This window comes from Dermacentor silvarum, chromosome 4 (assembly GCF_013339745.2).
Source record: "Dermacentor silvarum isolate Dsil-2018 chromosome 4, BIME_Dsil_1.4, whole genome shotgun sequence".
Taxonomy (NCBI): Eukaryota; Metazoa; Arthropoda; class Arachnida; order Ixodida; family Ixodidae; genus Dermacentor; species Dermacentor silvarum.
This window is the reverse complement of record NC_051157.2, coordinates 75,959,423-75,978,320: the sequence shown is the minus strand read 5'-3', so window position 1 is coordinate 75,978,320 and position 18,898 is coordinate 75,959,423. Positions and strand designations below refer to the sequence as shown.

The 18,898-nt window shown below is 48.6% G+C and overlaps 1 protein-coding gene across 2 annotated transcripts in view; it reads right to left on the bottom strand.

Annotated features, from left to right (window-relative positions):
* LOC119450265 (uncharacterized) overlaps positions 1-18,898 on the bottom strand; it is a 75,194-nt gene that overhangs the window by 5,807 nt on the left and 50,489 nt on the right. Inside the window, exons 2-6 of one of the 2 annotated variants that reach the window (XM_037713673.2) lie at positions 12,527-12,581; positions 6,369-6,457; positions 3,182-3,277; positions 2,145-2,204; positions 358-444 (exon numbers count right to left, since the gene is read on the bottom strand). In XM_037713673.2, the coding sequence (XP_037569601.1) occupies positions 358-444; positions 2,145-2,204; positions 3,182-3,277; positions 6,369-6,457; positions 12,527-12,581 (387 nt within the window). The remainder of the gene's footprint in view (positions 1-357; positions 445-2,144; positions 2,205-3,181; positions 3,278-6,368; positions 6,458-12,526; positions 12,582-18,898) is intronic. The other variant, XM_037713674.2, reaches the window with a different exon arrangement.

The following is an 18,898-nucleotide window of genomic DNA, read 5'->3' as shown; positions in this document are numbered from 1 at the left end:
AACGCAGATATAACCGCGAACGTCACTTCGAAATGAGTTTAATACCGCATAATATCATTTCGTGGCGTAGGTTCAGTGATAATATTAAAATTTCCGCAACGTATCATCAGGGTTCAGCCAGTAGATCGCATAAAAATAAAGAAACACAGGTTAGTCCATGTAGAAAGGTCGGTAGAGCGTATAGCCATATAGAGGTAGTAGAGCTTTTCTGGCATACACAGCAGTATATCAGAGATAGAGGGAGAAGTACGCTTGCGTGACACTTGTGGCTGTGTTCTGCTACGAGGACAACTTATAACAAGTACAGGCATGCAGGAAAGGGAGGACTGTAACGAGAGTGCAAGGAGGTGTTCCGACCACGTTCAGGTTCTGCAGGCGGCGCATCACGGCTTTCTCTTGCTTCCACTGCGTGTACAGCGACTGCACACACACGATGCACACCACCTGCGTGCGAACAACGTCAAAGGGGAAGATGAGCAAAAACACCATTGCCGAGCGATTATTTCACGAATGCAAGTCACACCAAAGAAGATATATTCCCGCACAGTATTACGGCGCGAAGGACTTCGAATACTCCCTCCTGTCCCTTCCAAGTTTCTATACCTTTCTTAAATTCATGCTTTGACCACAAACTTCGGTAAAACCATCACCGAACAGCTACCACGTAATCACGCTTGACAGCGGTGTGACGTGGAACGTATGTATACAGTACGGGAATCTTCGCTGTGACTTAGCTCATTTAGCATTCATCTCGGCGCGTGCTGAATCATGGCTCACATCAACGTTAGCTTTTGGGGAACCGTCGAATTCTTAGCAAAGAGAGTACAGCTTTCAGCGCCGAAGCCAGCCGAGCCAGCCAGCAGCCATAAGTTTCCATGCTTAGCAAAGTGTGACAAGTATAACGTATATACAAGTCGGTACGCGTATACAACGCCGAATACAGAGGGACGCGAAAAGGCACGAGCGTACAATGCTATCTTCTAAGACCCCAGTCTCCCTTCCTGTCTTTGCCGTTCACCGTTAAGCTTGACCGAAACGTCCACCGTTTCTTTTGCGGCTCATAAAGGCTGACAGCTAGAGTTGGTAGGGAGGTCACGCACGTTCATAATAAACTCGCGTCGACAGCTGTTTCGTAAAAATGTATACTATACCACCGCTTTAAAACAAACGGCGTCTGCGACGTATCGCGCGCAACTGCGCTATTTCGAGACAGTGCCGAACGAAAAACCGACGTCGAAGTACGAGGGGGCCGAAAAAAAAAAAAAAAAAGCCCGCCATACAGACATCGTTCGGTGGCATTCGCCGCTCGCCCCGCGTCTCTTCGCGACCAAGCCGTTTCCTCGTCGGCCCGGGAAGACGCGAATTTCACGCTTTGTCGGACCAATGAGGCCACGGCGGGACGCAGCGGAGTGTGAAACGGCCAGCCAGGGAGGCAATACCTGCAGCGCGCTACCTGAGACTGACGGTGAACCCGTTCGCGCTTCTGTGCGGCGCCGCAAATTACGCGCTCAACCTGCACGTCCCGAGCGAACCACGAGGCTGTTCCCGGCCGTGCTCGCGTCTCGAAGACACCGGTCACACACACGCGCAGTTAGGTGTTATTTTAGAAGCCACTTGAAAGCGCCGGACGTCGCCCCCCTCCCTCTTGAGACGACGACGACGGGTCGACCGTAAACTGTTCAGGCGTGCTGCTGATCCTGGCTGCACAGTTGCGTGCTGTAAGCATGCGTTCTAGAGAGAGACGAATGCAGTCCAAAGCTCACCCGGAACATGTCCTTGCATGGTATTTAGCGTAGCAAGTGTGGGCCTTGTCCTTGATCGCTTAATACTGCACCGCCTATCATGCTGTATACCTCTGAGCTATTCGGACTGAGTGGGACGTCGATGTGTGAACTGGACACGTAAGCCGTCGAAGAAGGCTCCGTGTGGTGCATTTATGTTTCGTTTTGCCGCTGCAGCTTGGCTCCGAGACTATTGTACGGAAGTTGCACGGAACTACGGCGAAAGCACCGCGTGCTCGGCGCGGATGGAGTGGCTAACTGATGGCTTCAACTGAATAGCTTCTCGGGCATTTCTTGCGAAGCGCGCAGTAAAGGACACCGAGGCAGAAGGAGAATATAAGTGACGCGTTTTTTTTTACTTACGTTCATCACTGCACGGGCGATGTAGAAGGTCAGCTCCGCGATGCCCTTGCTGTCCAGTTTCTGCGCAAGCGTCATGCAAGAGTGGACGCGGTGATTAGGGGGCACTGGACGGCAAACACACGCGGCGACACACGATGGTTTCGTGTTTGCGCGATGCCAGCTTCGCATACAGGCTCTGGTGAAGCAAAAAGAAGGTGAAAACTGCTGCCCTTTTCTATCCATAAGGGCGGGGAGCAAGCCGAAATTGCACAAACGCGAAGATCATATAGAGTCAACATCCGCCATTTTTACAGGCGAGCTAGGATGGGAAAAAGCGATTAACAGAGAAAGTGTGCAGCGCGCTACATGTATATTATTAAAGTGCGATGATTACGGTCATTTCTGCAGAACGAACAACTCAAATCAGCCCGCCCTTCCTCGCCTCCTCTTCCCAAATGGCAGCTCCACAGCAACGAACAAGTAAACCCTTCGTTCGCGTCCCACTAATTGAAACTCGGAAGCAGTTTCTGCAGCATGCTATAGCTCCTCCTTTCAGCCGCGAGCCCGTTCCTATTGATCGATTTTAACTCACGCTTATACCTAACTTTATTCACGTTATTTCTTGTTTAGAACGACAAAAGATTGAGATGGTGGGTAGAGATTCTCGTTAGAAAAAGTTAGGCGTGCAGACACGGACACGAGAAGAGGAGACAGACAACACAAACGCCGACTATCAATTGAAAGATCCCACAGTGGCGGAAAAGAAGGTAGACACAAAACTTATCTGCGTTTCCTCTTCGTGTGTCCGTGTCTGCATGCCTAACTTTTTCTAACACAATTTCGGATATCGATTGCAATCGCATGATACGACAGCGATGACAAAGGGGGCACCCGATTCACTTTGCCCGTCGTCCATGCAGGTCTGGGTGGCATATATACCAACACGATTTACAAGCACACGTGCCAACACGCTGGCGTCATAAACGACCGGCAACACACGTATAACATAAAAGGAGCATTTCCGAACGAGACCGCATTGGAGTGTTACGCATACTCACCCAGTACTGTAGACTCATGAAGAGCGCCAGTCCACACTCGGGAAAGAAGAACAGCACGGACACGAACAGCCAACCAAGCAGGTAGTTGGATTTCCTCTGCAAATTAACCCAACAGGAGGAAAGTCAAGGAAGGTGGCGCAGCAGTAGCAGCGACATAACAGCGTGCTATTGTACTAACTCAGTGCATAGATATTTCAGTAGCTCAGAATAGACCCCTATAGACCCGTAAAATTTCTAGATATTAAGCGGTTGTCGAGGCTTTTCTTATGTTATTGACACGTGAAGGTGAATGCGTGAGCAAACCATCCTTAAGTGTAGCACCTGGCGAAATAGAACTATAATAAGGGGCACCGGGAAAGAAAAGGAAGGCGATGCACTCGCAGTCCACGAGAAGCGGCTCTTTACAGTACGGTCCAGAAGGGCTCGCTCTAGTATATGCTTCGTCCAGCCACGAATATGAACTTCCGTATAATCGCCAAATGAATACGATGCCATAAAACAAATTGGCAGCAACAACAGTGTCATTATTCATTGGTGTGCGGCCGCTAAAGTGGCATCTAGCTACCTATAGTCCCATCCCCTTACGGCGCTGCGCAACGGGTCGCTCCGCTCCCCTAGGCAGGAACCCTCCGCGACAAGCCTTGCGGTGAAGCATAAGAAAAAGAGAACATGCACTTCAGAGGCCCAAGGGGAACAATGGTACGTCTTCTTTGCTAGGCGGGCTGGGAGAAGCATACACCGAGCGGGCCAATCTGGGACGTACTGTATCGAACTTTTCCTGAAGTGAAATGTGGCATGGAGCAGTAACGTCTCCACCTGATCTGCTAAATCTATGTAAGGGGAGAGAGAGAGAGAGAATGTGAAGAGGAAGAGGCGCTATTTTCTGCAGCACTTTAGGCACCATCCTACCTACATCTATCTAATGTCGCGCAAGGAAAAAGGGGCGGAAGAAGCTAGCACTTCTAACACCTGAGGCGTTCCCGCTGCTTCCCTTTTAGGTAACGGTTGAAGTCGGGTTCGTTGGATCGGAGGGCGGGGGGAAGGGGTGCATCAAGATAGTCGGCGCCGCCCCGTATAGAAAGCCCTGCGCACGCGGGGAAATGGGGAAACGCGGACGGCGTCGGCAGCACCGCTGCGCGTTGCCTCGTTGGTGCTGCTACAATTTCTTTCTCTCTCTCTCTCTCTCCTCTCATTTTCTCTTTCTCTCTCCCGAGCATGGCGCGCGCCGCACGCATGCTCTCCTTAACGTTCAATGTCAAGGCAACATGTGACCGGCACGGAGAGGAGGCAAATCACACGCCGCTCCGCGAGGTGGTTGCTAGGCAACGCGCGGTAACGTCATAGCCAGGAGCAGTTTTTGCTCGCACAACGCGGCGCAACCAAGAGCTTAAAAAGCTCCTCTGTTAAAAAAGAACATCAAATAAACGCATGCAGCCCTGTAATGCGGGTGCTGCATACCGAAATATAACGTCTCTCTTACCATATACCTCCTTGCAGCTGTCGCCCAGTTTTGCCAGTTTTGTTCTGCGCGCACTGATTCCGTCATTAACTTTGCTGCACAGAGTCTTTTGCGCTAGGGCTAACTACTTCCCTTTCTCATAAGAAGCGTCATGATAGCACAATCCAGAAGAATGCTGGCCCAGTACGTGCCTGCCAACAAGCGTCAGTTCTGTAGGGCGCCCCGCCAGAAGCTCCCCTACAGCAGTGATCATTTTCGATGAGGACGCGCGGAAACTGCAAATGAAGCGCTAAAAAGCGTCTGGCATTCACGCCGAACCCGCTCCCAGCGTTCTTCCTCTCTGGACACGCAACGCCACAAGACCGCGAAGGCGCCGACAGAACCTCAACAAACACAAGCACAAGAGGGGGGGGGGACCGTGAGAAAAGGCGCCGACAGTTTACTGAACGCTCCCGCAGTTTGCATACAAATACAAGCCCCCCGCCTCCCACGTCCACAACATGCACGCAACACGTGTTCTCCGCCTCGCACGGGAGGTCCTGCGGAAAAACAGATCGGCGCGCCAGACGCTCCAGACGTCCGCATCTGCCATGGAGAAGAGGCAGTCAGTCATCCAATGCGCGCAGCAGCGTCAAGCGCGGCGCTGCCGTAGCGCGCGCTTTCCTCTCGTCGCGTTCCGCAGACAAACCCGCACCACTTTTCCTTTCGACACTTTGTTTCGCTTTGTCCCGTTTTATTTCTTCATTACCGAGGCAGCGAAACTGGCTCTGAGGTTCGGGAAACGCTCGCCGATAGGATTACACGCGCCTCGGAAAACTCGTGGTCTTGCTCAAACTACCCCCCCCCCCCCCCCTCTTTTTTTTTTTTTTCGTGGAATGCGTTCCGCGAACGCGTGTACGTTTGCGAATGCCTGCGCGGTGGCAGCGCTTATGCATGCATGCCTGTCGTCTGGCTTTCTCGTTTCTCCTGTTTGCTATATCTTCTTTTTTTGCTGTTGCAGTCTGCCTTTCCTTCACCGAGGCTTCTCTTCCTCTACACTGCGTCATCACAAAGATATACGCCTGTCTACCGCGCTGCCCACGACTGCGGACGTGTCACAAGCCGGTTCCGGCGGGTAGTCGTATACTTCGCTACGCTCACCTTCTTATAGCACCGCTGTTGTAAACAGGATAAGCCTATTCCGGGATGCCATAAGCCTTCTGATAACGCAATAAACATGATTTATTTTGTTTTATAATTTGCTTAAGTGTAATCATTTTTAAAAACCCATTGCTCCTTTTTTTTTGCTTTGTGAATTCGGCCCCAGGCGCCGAATTCACACAGCTTTTTGCTCGTAAGAATTATTTGCCATTGTCCGACCGTCTTCACTAATGACATGTCAAACCCCCTGATTGGCTGAAATTTTCTCTTACGAACAATTTCGCCGGAAAAGGGTTTTGTCAATTCGGGCCCCGGTGTATACGGAAGGATACACCGTAGCCCACAATGAAGTTTCACAACTCTTCCTTGTGTTCCTCAATGACACTGGTTTGTTGGACGTCTAGTGACGTGCTTTATTTGCTGTCGTTTGCGTGTCGCGCTATATTTTGTGCTTTATTTTTTTTCTTCGTTACAGCGAACAATGCGCCTGCAGCAAGTGAGCGAAAGGGTAAAAAAAAAATACCGGTAGTTCCGGCAGAGCAATGCGGTGGCAGCCAAGCATCCACTGCCGGCAACGTATAGACTCACCAGGAAGAGACCTGCCAGCAGGAACAGGGAGACCAGGAAGATGGAGAAGTAGCCGGCAGCCAGCACGTAAGCCGGGACAGGCAGCTGGACTAAAGTGAACAATGAGACGAACCAGTGGTTACTGCAACGTCAGGGCGCGTTGGCTTTCAAAAATGACGCACGAAAAACACTGACGAAAAACACATACGTATGCAATCTCAATATATGTTGTGTGTTACTGCATGTTGCTGTTGAGTGCTGCTGCTTCATAACTTTGTAACGTGATACTCTTCAGCTGAAATTGCGAGGAAGAAATGGAATTGGTCAGGCCATGTAGTGGCGTAGAACAGATAAGCGTTGGTCTATTATAGTCACAGGATGGGTGCCTATACGGAAACGATACGCAGTAGAGGACGCCAGAGAACTTTAAGGTCGTGTGATACAAAATTGCAAACTTGGAGGAATAGGGTGGTTTCAGCTGGCGGAAGACAGGGGTAATTTTTTATCGATGCGAGCTAGAGAGCCTTCGTCATGCAATGGACGTGAGGTGGGCTCATGATAATGATGACGATGATGATGAACGCGACAACTGCTAACCTGGCTGAATTTCTAGCGCTTAAGGTACAGTCTTGAGGACGAAATTAACTCACACCCGAGTTGACATAATTCCGTTTCCACTCACGTTTGTGACATAAGGCTTGGGGAAAGCGGTGGGTTATCACGAAGAACCATATATAGTTGCCTATAACCGGGTGTTTCGCGTGCTCCTTTCAGTTATATTGGTGCACATTATTTCGTGCGGATCGACTTGGGCTCACAGATCAATGTTTCTGCCAACTCTGCGTCCCCTGCTGGAATGCCAGTGGTATAATCACCAAGCTTTCCGTTCGCAAGAACTGCTTGTCACTGGCCGGCCACTTTCGTTAATGTAACGATCAGCCGAGCCACTCCAGCGTAAACGAACTGCTTTGTGTACCAATTGTCAGCACAAATCCAAACGCGAATAAATTGAAAGCGACCGATGTTCAGGCGTCAGCCGCGAGCTAGACAGTTACGCGGTGCGGTCAGCAGGCTTCACTCTTCTCTCTCTCTCTCTCTCTCTAGCGCGCGTTACTGCGTTTTCCTGCTCGTCTCAGACGTACACTTCGGACTACACGGGACTTAGAAACCTGCTAAGGAGGGGTTTTTCCCTCGTACTCTAATCTAATTACGTCAATGTGTTTTAATTAAGCTTTCGTTAACGGCTCGTGTTTTAGTTTAGGCTGTACAGGAGCCCAGTACATATTGCCTCGATATTTGTGCGCACGGTATACACCACTACGCAAAGAGAAGCATGCCTCTACTTCGCGGAGACGGTTCTTGCCATCGCACGCTCTGTTCTGCACGCGGCGCCTTTCAGCGTATAGCGCACGTGCTCCCATCGATGGTGACTGTGATGGCGACCGTGCACGATCGCCACCAGCTCAGAGAGCGCGCGCTCACGCCGAGAGCGGCCCCGCGCTGACCCCTCTTCGCGTCGCCCGCCAGCTCATTTCTTTCTGCCTCCAGCGAATGCGTGCGTCGTTCTATAGAAGCGGCTCCTATGTAGGTCTGCTAACCATTCAACGGGCTTCGGGGGCTGCTCCACTCAGCGACCGATTAGCCCGACGAGTACACCAAGCGCGAACGCTATACATATCTGGTTGAAATGATTACAACGTCTGCCACGAACAGAAACACTGAATCAAGCTGGGCGAGTAGCGGCGGCCACCGGAGTCCCGGAATGGGGAAACCACCCTTGACATTTTCCCCTCCTAATATTTATCGAATTCAATAAACGTTCATCCATATCCATACACTGAATGCGTATCTGCATCAGCATTTCTGCGTTCATCCTTTCGGGTCGGGTGTTATACAACTATTCTGGATCACGGAGTACCAGTGTAAGACACCCGAATATACCCGTAGAGTCTTTGTTAAAATTTCAAACATTTTATAGGGCGCGCTTAGGCGTTCTTCGTGACGTCACGGGCCGGCATTGCCATGTTCAATGTTAAATTATATAGAAAGATGGAGATACATAGTGCAGCGCACTTATCAAACTTCTGTGTGCCAGTGGTTCTCAATCTTCGAGCCGTCACGGACTATTTGATTTGCTCACAGATTCGCTCGACTTCAGCTGTACGATTATTGAAAAAGTCAATGTTGCACGCAGGGTGGCGTCGATGTCTCCGTGTTCCCGTCAGTTGAACCAACGCCTCATATATCTTTATAGGAGGCGTTGGTTGAACTAAACATATGTCATTGATCAACGTCAAAAATACGCGCTGGTTTTTTTCTGATTCGGTATGCAGGTATACCTCGTTCACAGTGAACCGATAAGAACAAGGTTTGTACGTATATCTATTTATTCCTCTCTGCTTATATTTATTTGCTTTCAGAATAACATTTACGCTTCTTTGTATAGGCTTGGTTTGTTTGCGTCTGTTGTATTTGTGTGCGTTTGCATGGAGAAATGGGTAGCGTCAACTTTTAGATTGTGTACGTCTTGGGATGCTCTGCCTTAATGTAGCCCACCTTCACATCTTTCTACACTTGCAATACAAACAATAAAGTGCGTCTAGAGTGTTCGTCCCAGGATTCGAGAGTATATACACTGACGAGATTGGCTTGCGCCGTGTTAAGCATGCATTTTTACTGCATTTTGGATAACCAGCGTTTCCAAACACGTGTTACTGAAACCGTCGAGAAAACTCAAGCGTGGATAACCGATTGAACCTTGGGATGACCGGTTCATACAGTTAAGAAGGAATCGGGCATAGATCCCGAAACAACAGTTTTTTTTGTTTTTTGTTTCTGACAGTGGCTAGTGACCTCCTCTGCTAAAGACGCATTTTACCTGCAAGTGTACTGTTTGCGTTCGACTTGGTTTGGAGTGACGCGGCGAAAAGAGCTTTCCAAAGTTTGTCGGGGAATACTAGCTCGCCAGAGATCTCGCGCCTTGACAAAGGATGCCCGACGAAGGCACGATGAAGATGTTGATCTTTTTATTACACTTACTGACACTCATGTAGACATGTGATCGATGTTTCCTACAATTGTCGTTAAATATACAGAACCAAATGGTATCAGATATGTGTTATTGTATGTCCATGGCATTGTTCATTAGAAGTTGTTATAATGTGGTGCATGGTGTCTCTATGTTTTGTTCATCTTGTACGTTCCTTTTTTTTTTAACTGCACGGATTGCATTTCGCACGGAGCCCGCTTCAATGGCAGAACTGCGCATTCAAATGTCGTTTTCAGCTATGTTTCCCAATTTACCGTGAGAATTCTACGTCACACCAAGTTTACATTTTGTCGAAATGAGGGGCACGTTATGGGTGGTGTGTAGACAAATTTCAATGTTTGTGGGTTAATTGGGGCCTTTGCATTTAACTATGTATGTAAGCACTCCGGAACGTCATGAGTGTGTTTTACGAGCGACGCAAAATTTATCCCGCTGTCGTGGCACAACTACAAACGCCACCGAGATCAAATTTGGCTAAAATAGGGGGGAACTCATGGCAAAATTGTGTACGAAGTTAATTAAATGTGCGTGGATCAAGGATAGCTATCGTAAAACTTTTTTGTTTCTTCGCAAGTTCTCGAAAGCGTTATACGGCTATTTTATGCTATGCTTCGGTACCCGGGAAAAAAACTCTACGTTACACCATAAAAAGTATTGAGGGACTATGGTTACACCAAGCTTACATTTGCTGGAAATGGTCTTACGCGTAAATTTGTGACGAAACATGACGATTTCTTACTTAATTAGAAGCGTCGAAAATAATTACTGAAGCCTTGTAACTTTTACCTGTTTTCATACGTTCGCAGTAGGTTCTCCGTATGTCCTTGGTGAGCTAATCAGGACACGTTGTTTATATTTCGTGAAAATAAGGGTACACTATGGGTGATATATGTAGGCAGTTATTATAGTTCGAAGTGCGTGGTTCAATCGCGAGATTTGCAATAAATTACGTACGCAAGCACTCGAATTAGAATGATGTGTGCGTTTTACGATCGAACGGCGCATATTTTAACCACTGCCCCTGGGGGAACTATAAGTGCCACCAGGACCACTTCGTGAAAATATAATAGATGAACATTAGGGCCAATGTTCTCGCCAAAGAAAATGAGTATGGATACATTACTGCCTTTAGAAAAATTCCCCCGATAAGTGCTCAAAAGCGTACGTAACATGCGGACAAGGTTTCAAACGGGCAATGGAAATTCTCGTTTTAACTGCTCGAAAGGAAAAAGCTTCGCTGGAAATTTCGTCGTGATTCTGTAAGGTCGCACAACTCTGCTGTCATTTTAATCAGCAGCAACATTAGCATATTTAGTATTTTCCATTACGGAGCCCTTGTTTATTCTAGTTAATAGTGCCTACTTTGTGCCTTTAAAAACTATCGGCTTTACCAACCGCACGCGCCTCAAAAAAAAAAAAAAAAAAAAAAAAAAAGAAGCCAATCCCCCGCGGCACATCTATGTGGCGCGCGTACGCACAATAGAGGTCGGTTAAGAAATCTGTTGCTAGCTGCAACCTAACCTGCTGCGCCTCATTTTGTACAGGAATGATGTCCGTTGAAGTCCACTCCCAGGCGCCCGGCGCGCATTGCGCGCTCACCTTTCTCGCTGCGGTGCACGCAACTACCGCTCCGAAGCGCGAGCCGCTCTGCCGAGCGCGTGCGCGGCGTCCTTTTGACGCTCTCCAAGAAGCTACACAAGAGCCACGTCGCGCAACAGGTTCGTAGCTAACGCGAAGGCCCACATCGTGATGGTGGGGGGGAGCAGAGAAAGGCGCTCATTATTAAACGCGGCATACCGTGGCACGACCCTTGCAACCCCCCCCCCCCCCCCCCCCCCTTCTCTTGCCCCGCGCACGCCACCTTCATCTTTCTTTCTTTCTTTCTTTCTTTCTTTCTTTCTTTCTTTCTTTCTTTCTTTCTTTCTTTCTTTCTTTCTTTCTTTCTTTCTTTCTTTTTTCAAGCACTGCACCATATGCGAGCGCTAGTCACCGCAACGTTATTACCGTAACTCCTCGCAACCACCTGTGCACTAGCCGGTCTGGGCTAGCTACAGTTCTCGCGGCCGCTTGTATATAGCCGCTTGTGCACTTGTTGCTGTTGGCGCGAAGAAAATTGCGAGCGTATGCGGGCGCGAACGCTGCGATGTAGTCCTTTAATTAACCTAAGACGTGGTAGTGGCGGAGTAAAAGAAAAAAGCGTAAGCTTATTGTTTTGAACAAAGAGCCACGTTTTGTCCAAATGCATCGGTTAAAATGCTCTTAAGTAGCTTCATGGAGTGGCTAATTAGCCCACCGCCAATCTCAAAGAGGTGCCACTATTCGTGTAAGAGAATGATGGTAGTATATGCTATAACTACGGGCGGATACAGAGGCAATCACTCCGCCAAAGCGTTTCCTTTTAAAGTGCGGGGATAAACAAGCATATGGATAAACACTTGATCGCAGCATAAATCAGATGCATATAATGTTAGCACTCGACCAAGTTCACTCCTTATCTAGTGCAGGTTATCTATACTACATCAAACGATTCGTGACGTAACACTCATGCCGCTGATGCAGCAATTGCAGCAAGCGGCATCCTTAGGATTCGCACCGACTCATCCCAAGGATTCGCTCGGCTCCCGTGGATTGCGTACCCCTCCCGCATAATACGACAGCGGGGAATGCATATACTGTACATCCAGGCTCTGGATGGGCGTTTAAAGCGCCGAGCCTCGCCCTGCAAGCTACCATAGATGTATAGGGAGCAACAGGCGCGCGCCTGTAGGACAAGGCAACGACAACAATTAGCTTGCGTCGGAGGCTTCCGTTGATGCATATTGTAACGGGGGAAACAAGTTTATGGATGACGTACGCATTCTTTTGCTCTGCCATGCCAAGCGCACACACCGGATTTGGCGCTACATAAATACGCACAAGCCCTACCAATCCGCGCGCGATTCAACGCTGATTCGGTGTGCCTGTGCGCCGCATAACGAACACGCACGCAGCACGCAAGCGCCAGATGGGTGTCATTCGTATGTACGTAATATGCATTTGCAAGCCCTGTAGAGCATATGCATATATATATATATATATATATATATATATATATATATATATATATATATATGACAAAATTCCCACTCACCATTGTTCTCTATGATCCACCACAGTTCCATTATGAAGGCGCCCAGGTAGACAATCTGAAAAAGGAAATGCAAGATGGATTGGTATATATGTACGCACTGCTACAGCTGCGCTGAATTTCTCAACGCGTAGGAACATTGTGAAGGCAAAACCCACAAGGCCTAAGCGTCCTCAACATCAGGGCAAGGGCGAATCTCCCAGAGATCTCCACTTATATACCTACGTCCTGCGTCAATCGAGCCCATTTTATATATGTCAGTTTCTTGATTTTATCATTTATCTATGCTTCAGCCGCCATCCAGTGCATTTACCTTCCTTGGCAGCCATTGCGTTACTTTCCCAGATCACTGGTCATCTGTGCTGCATTTTATACATACATGTCCACCTCAACCGTTTCCTCTTGGTATTAACTTAACCTAAATCGTATTAGCATTCTAGCATAGGTGTGAGTTACTAAACATTCAAACAGTAAGAACATCGATGCTGTTCTCCGCCATGCGCGTCTGTTCCTTTAGCTGTCCAGTAAATATCTGCGCAGCGGCAGCTATTTCTGCGTGAAATGCTCAGCCCATACGCTGTCTTAAAGTCTGAAGCAGGTGCTTTACCGCACATGCTATATATATAGTGCCGCCTGTTCCCCTAGTGGAGCAACCCTGTAATTGAATGCGCCTTGATGTGCGAGATATAACGTGCGTAGTCTGTCAATAGTTATACGTTAGAGAGTAAAATTTGTTGAGTTGGTTGCCGGATACAGCTCTCGGCGCAAGCAAAGCTTCACTGCGTCCTCTTACTTGCAGATCGGCCACGTCCCCTGAAGCAGTGCTCCTATCTCACGAAAATATCTCCAGGGGATAGGCTTCCTATGGCCACGTGCCCTGGCGCCTGATCGAAGACATTCAGGCGGTGATAAAAGTTCGGTTCCCGTGACATGGCGCATCTCACTTGAATAACCTTCACACATATAGAAGGAGCCAGATTTGCAAAGTGACTAAACACGCCGCGCAGCTAACATTTCGTTTCCATTTAATGAAAGAAAAAGAACGCACAAACGAAACATCATGGGCAGGCTGACGTAACCTCCAGCTGAAAAGTTACAGGCAATTGCCATATGTACGTGCTTTCACAAGTTTTCTTTTCCAACGCTGCCATTGGTCAGATAATCCCGATACTCGGCGCTGCCGTCGTCATATGAGTGTTCAGTTTACGGCGCACGCAGCGCACTCCTACGCTGGCACGAATATGATCCTGTTAGGGCGCGCATATACACTCGACGACCTGATCCGAGAAGTGCTGGCGCCGTAAACAAGACCGAATCCCGGTTCGACAACGGCTTATGTGCCTTTGCTTGTTCGGTTATTTTATTTGCTGGCAACGGCCGCTGGCCATGGCAACCTTCACGTCTTCACCCACACTCCCTTACAAATACTCCCAGTGTACGCACAGACTACCACTTATAAAACCAGGCGAATACCTAAAGTGGGCTTCTCCTTGCAAGTACTCTTACTGCGGAGAAGCGTCCTTCAACGAACGAGTGAACACGAGATGACAGCTTCGCGGAAAACGACACGCGCGCGAAGTGAAGCAGTGCAAGACTTACAGTGCGTAGTACTGCACCAACTATCACGCCACTGCTTCGCATTATGCGCGAAACTGAATTTTTTCCAACGCGTTTTCAGCCGAATATCACCAATAAATGTGGCGGATAGCGAGGAAGAACAGCTTTTGCGAATCAACTTGAAGCTTTATGGATTCACGTACGTATAAAATATTTCACCTGTGCTTTAAACTAGATGTGATGTCTTAGTTCCGTCGTTCATTTATAATCGTGCAGGTGAACCACGAATCTCCAGTGATTCCGTCTGATGCAGTGCACCATGATATATCTCAATCGTTATCACGTTGCCTGCTTCTCACGATTCTCACGATCTGTGTTCCTTCGATGCCTAGTATGCTTTCGCGTATTCACGTTATGCTGTACTCGGCAACGACACACTGGAATTAAGTTCTAAGTATTCATTTTTGCCACTCAAACTAATATTGTTGGAACAATCTTTCTATATAATAAAGTTATAATACGAGTCACCCTTGTTTGAAAAAGGCGCCTAACTTGATGCCGGTAAATTTATCGAAATCAAACCTGTTTTGACGCCGGCATTTTTTGACGAAAAACTACATTCGCTATCGACCCCACTAGGACATCGCATAACATTACAGTATTCATAAATAAATAAGAATGAAGAGATATTAACGACGGGGAAAATGCCGTACGAGAATTCTGGCGTTTTCAGTTGGAGGAACAAGTCGAACTTCCACTTAAGGTCGAGGTATTGGCCTTGAAAATTTCCTGAGCCAGTTTTTCTGCCCGCTTAACAGCTCCACCGTCTTTCTATTCTTTAGCGAGTTCGGAATTCATTGCCCATTCTACTCGAGTCGCGAAGCAACAGCGCTCACAAATGTACGACCGTCTCCTCCAGGCGAAGCGCAACGGGGCAAACTGCTCAAACGGGAGCAGCCGGTCGACCTCGCGCGCGCCAGCGGCAAATATTTGCCCACGGGCGTTATCGGCACAATAGGGCACCGATCACTTCCGGCCCGCAAGCCTCGCATATAGCCGCGTTCTGGAGAACACAGCCCGCCGGTTAACGACACTACTGCGGATATCCTGCACCAAGTTCGGCTTGTAATTACTCGCCATTTCGCTGAAGCACTGACACGGGGCCCATTTCTAAGCATTCCCGGTCAGTATACAGCCGACCGCGAATAAACACGCGTGCGGTGGAATTGTGAACGTCGCACACTCAAGCCCGCTTTGATCCAGTTGTCGTAATGCAGCTACTTACACGGAGATTTCAATTTCCTGGTTTCGTGCTATTGCTACTCATTTCGAATTGTCCAGGCAAGACAGTTCTCTGCGTATAAACGAGACGGACACACGAAACAACTAAAGTGAAAGCAGAGGGCAACTGTTTTTCCTTTATTTTTCCAGCTATCCCCAATATATGTGCAGTTTCGCTCTTTTCGAATACCTAGTAGGTGGCTCTCACAGAAACTTGGCACGCCAGGAGAACATTTTAAAACGTGGAAGTCAAGAGGTGCAGCTCGTGACCTCATAGACCATAACGTCTAGGAAAGGCTAGACAATAGCTCATCACTCTCAAATGTTATGGTCAATACCTTATAATAAAATGAAGTGCATTCAAAAATAAACGTGTAGTCAGCTTGGGAACTTTTGAGGAGTGTTGCTGCATGAATAGGACCCAAATCCATGAATGCATCTACCTCCAACACTGTGCCTCTTCGATTATCCATCTCTGACAGTCCCGGACTACCAGAGGCGGTGCTTTTATTCAGTGAGCGTTGCGTATGCAGCGTCTCGGACACCCCTGCACAGTTCAGGACGACAAATCGAAGCGGCCCACTACTAGGGCGATCGAGGCACAACTACGTCATCAGCGGCCACGATTTGGCGCGGGATTCAAGAAGAGAAACTCGGCCTTCTTCTCTTTTCTTCTGTTTTCTTTTTTTTTTCTTTTATGTATCGCCGTAGTTAATTTCTGCCGAACAAACGGAGAGAGGTTCAGCGTTTTCCCCGTTTTGCTTTGCGATGGATAAACGAAAGGACGGACGGTAATACACGTAGAAAAGGTGCGGTGGCACCTGCACTGCAGTCTTTCTCTTTTTTTTTTTAATTGACATGATATAATAGGATTAGAAGAGGTTGATGCGTTTAGCTGGCACCGGCTAATCCTCGTCGCTTGGCAAAGAAACATTGTCACGAACTGCAGTGTCGTTATCTTTGTCTTTCAACTTCGCTTTATCTCTGTGCTGGAAGGTAATAAACCGTCTGGGTGTGTTCGTATTTCTTCATGCACTAAGGCAAGTTAAACCTAAAACCCAATGTTTCCTTCAAAACGCTTTCCGCAACTACACCACAAGCCACCCATCCTCACGCCACCTGCCACTGTTGCTCCGTAGCCAGAACACACACGTTCTAACGGCGCATATTGTTCACTGTCGCAGGACACGACACGCCATCTGGTTTGGCGAACGGTAAACAAGACCGATCGCTCTAGCGAGAACAAACGCAACCTCAGAGCAGCGGCAACAGGCGGAAGAGCGGCCGGGCGGAGCGAAATAGGAGAGGAGGGACTACTACTACTACTACTGCTGCAGATAAACCAGGCGCCCGCCAAAGCCGAGATGGCACAATCCGTGCATTCCAAATTCAAAGAGAGAGCGACTGAGGGAAGAGAGAGAGAGAGAGTAAAAAAAAGAAAAATGGCGGTGCAACTGTTTTCCTGTTCCGCCGACAGATGGGAGCTGCGGTCGGCCTCGTTTTAGAAGGCTGCCGTTGCTGAGCGTTGTCGCTGAGGCAAAACGCACAGATGCTCGTCTAGGGTTTTGTGGGCTCTTCCACCTGCAGCCAACGGGCAAGGCACCCCCGCCCGGCTGCAGCGAAGGCGGCGCGCGTTGCAGTGGTACCGTTACATCGGGCGACCTCGACTAATCGCCTCGAAGATCGCAGACCTCAAACCGTTTCCGTTCACGGTCGGCGGGCCACCAGAACAGAAACGAAAAAAAAAAAAAAAAAAGAGAGAGAGAGAGAGAGAGAGAGAGAGAGAGAACACTCGTAGAAGGAAATCTTTCTTTCGCGACAGAAGCGGTCGACCGCAAGGACTCGGCGGCCCGCGAAAACGCACTGCACTACTCCCACCACCGCGTGTGTTTGCACATATTTAAGTGAGGTCGGGGAGTGGGCCGTATACGCTTACGTCTCGATTCACATTGTCGAATGCTTTGCGTCGCGGATTGTCTGTTGCGTGTGGAACTAAAGTGTCCGGCCGCGCGTGAGAGTTTCTCTGACGAATTGTCGATTTAGGAGGGGTGAGGGGGGGGGGGGGGGGGGTCAATCAACCGAGCCCTCCCGTGCGTGCGCCACGCAATTTGCGGTTAACTGCGCGCATGATCGATGTAGGCCAAGGGTGAGCGCGGGTGTTGCGAGACACTTTGAAAACGGTGTGTGAGCGCGAAAATGCAAACACGCACGCAGATTGGTGTCCATTTTGACGCTGGAACTCTAAAGAATTGCGTGCTCGCGTGACGCGCATGCCTTTAAAGCCTGCGCCCCACGGGAGCGAGGAAACATTATAAGGTGTGATAGTATTCGCAGCATGCGCGACATTCCGCTGCTCAGCTGTCAACAGCCACTCGTGAGAGAACTTGAAAAATATTTGTTGCCGGAAAGAGCCAACACGATGCTCTAAAAAGAAAAAAAAAATCGTATGCATAGCTCTCTTTCGGAGCACTAAGCAGTATTGACGTCATGGAGGAAGGAAATAAACTATCGGAGGGAGCATTTTACGTCTCACGCGGCCAGCCTTGGCAAGCGAGCTGTCCCCCGTGAACTTAACCCTAGGCTTTTTTTCCCACACAGCATCGGCCCATCACGTGACCTATGAGACTCGGCGTATTGGCCGGCAACGTTTGGCTTCCGGTATATAGCTTTTAATAGACGTGCACTGGTTCGGCTGCCCTGGCCGGGCTCTGCCTGCCGAGAGGGAGCACTAAAACCTATCGCGCGCTCTGACGTGACGATACGTTTGGTTTCAATGAGGTTGCGAGAAAAAAAAAATTTCTCTCCCAATTTTTCCCTTCCTGCATGACTGACGTTCAAACTTCGGCTTAACTGGTTCGAAGAGGACCGAGCAGAGAACATATCCACACTTTCTACAAAGCACGGCCGCAAGAATAGGCCGGTTAAAGATCAGCCTACCTTTAAGCTGGATTAATCGAAGAGGCGGACATTACTGGAACGAGAAATCGAAATACGCAATCTCCTATTAAAAAAAAAAAAATACGGTTCCAAATATTACTTAACGGCACAGGTTGCAATTTATGCATTGTAGCCGGCGAAATAACAGGCTTATATACTCGAACTAAACTCTACGTATGACACCAGACGGCGTTTAGTTTAAAGGGTAAGTGGAACAACAGCGCATTTTTCACCTCAAGGTTGAGGGCGCATATATCTCTAAATCGGTGCCATCTTCAAAATTCGTTCCAAGTGATACAGATTTGGCTTGCAAACTCGCCGGCTACAATTCGTAAATTGCAATACACGCGGTAAAGTAGCTTTAAATTATTGAAATGTCGGTAATTAGTCAACTATGCATTCTGATTTATTGATAGCAGTGTCCGCCTCTTCGAGGAATCCGGTATAAGGATTAGACTTGTGCTATCTGCCACAGACGATTTTAGAACCGTCTGCATAATCATTACCAACACACCAACCCACCCACCCACACACACACACACACACACACACACACACACACACACACACACACACACACACACACACACACACACACAC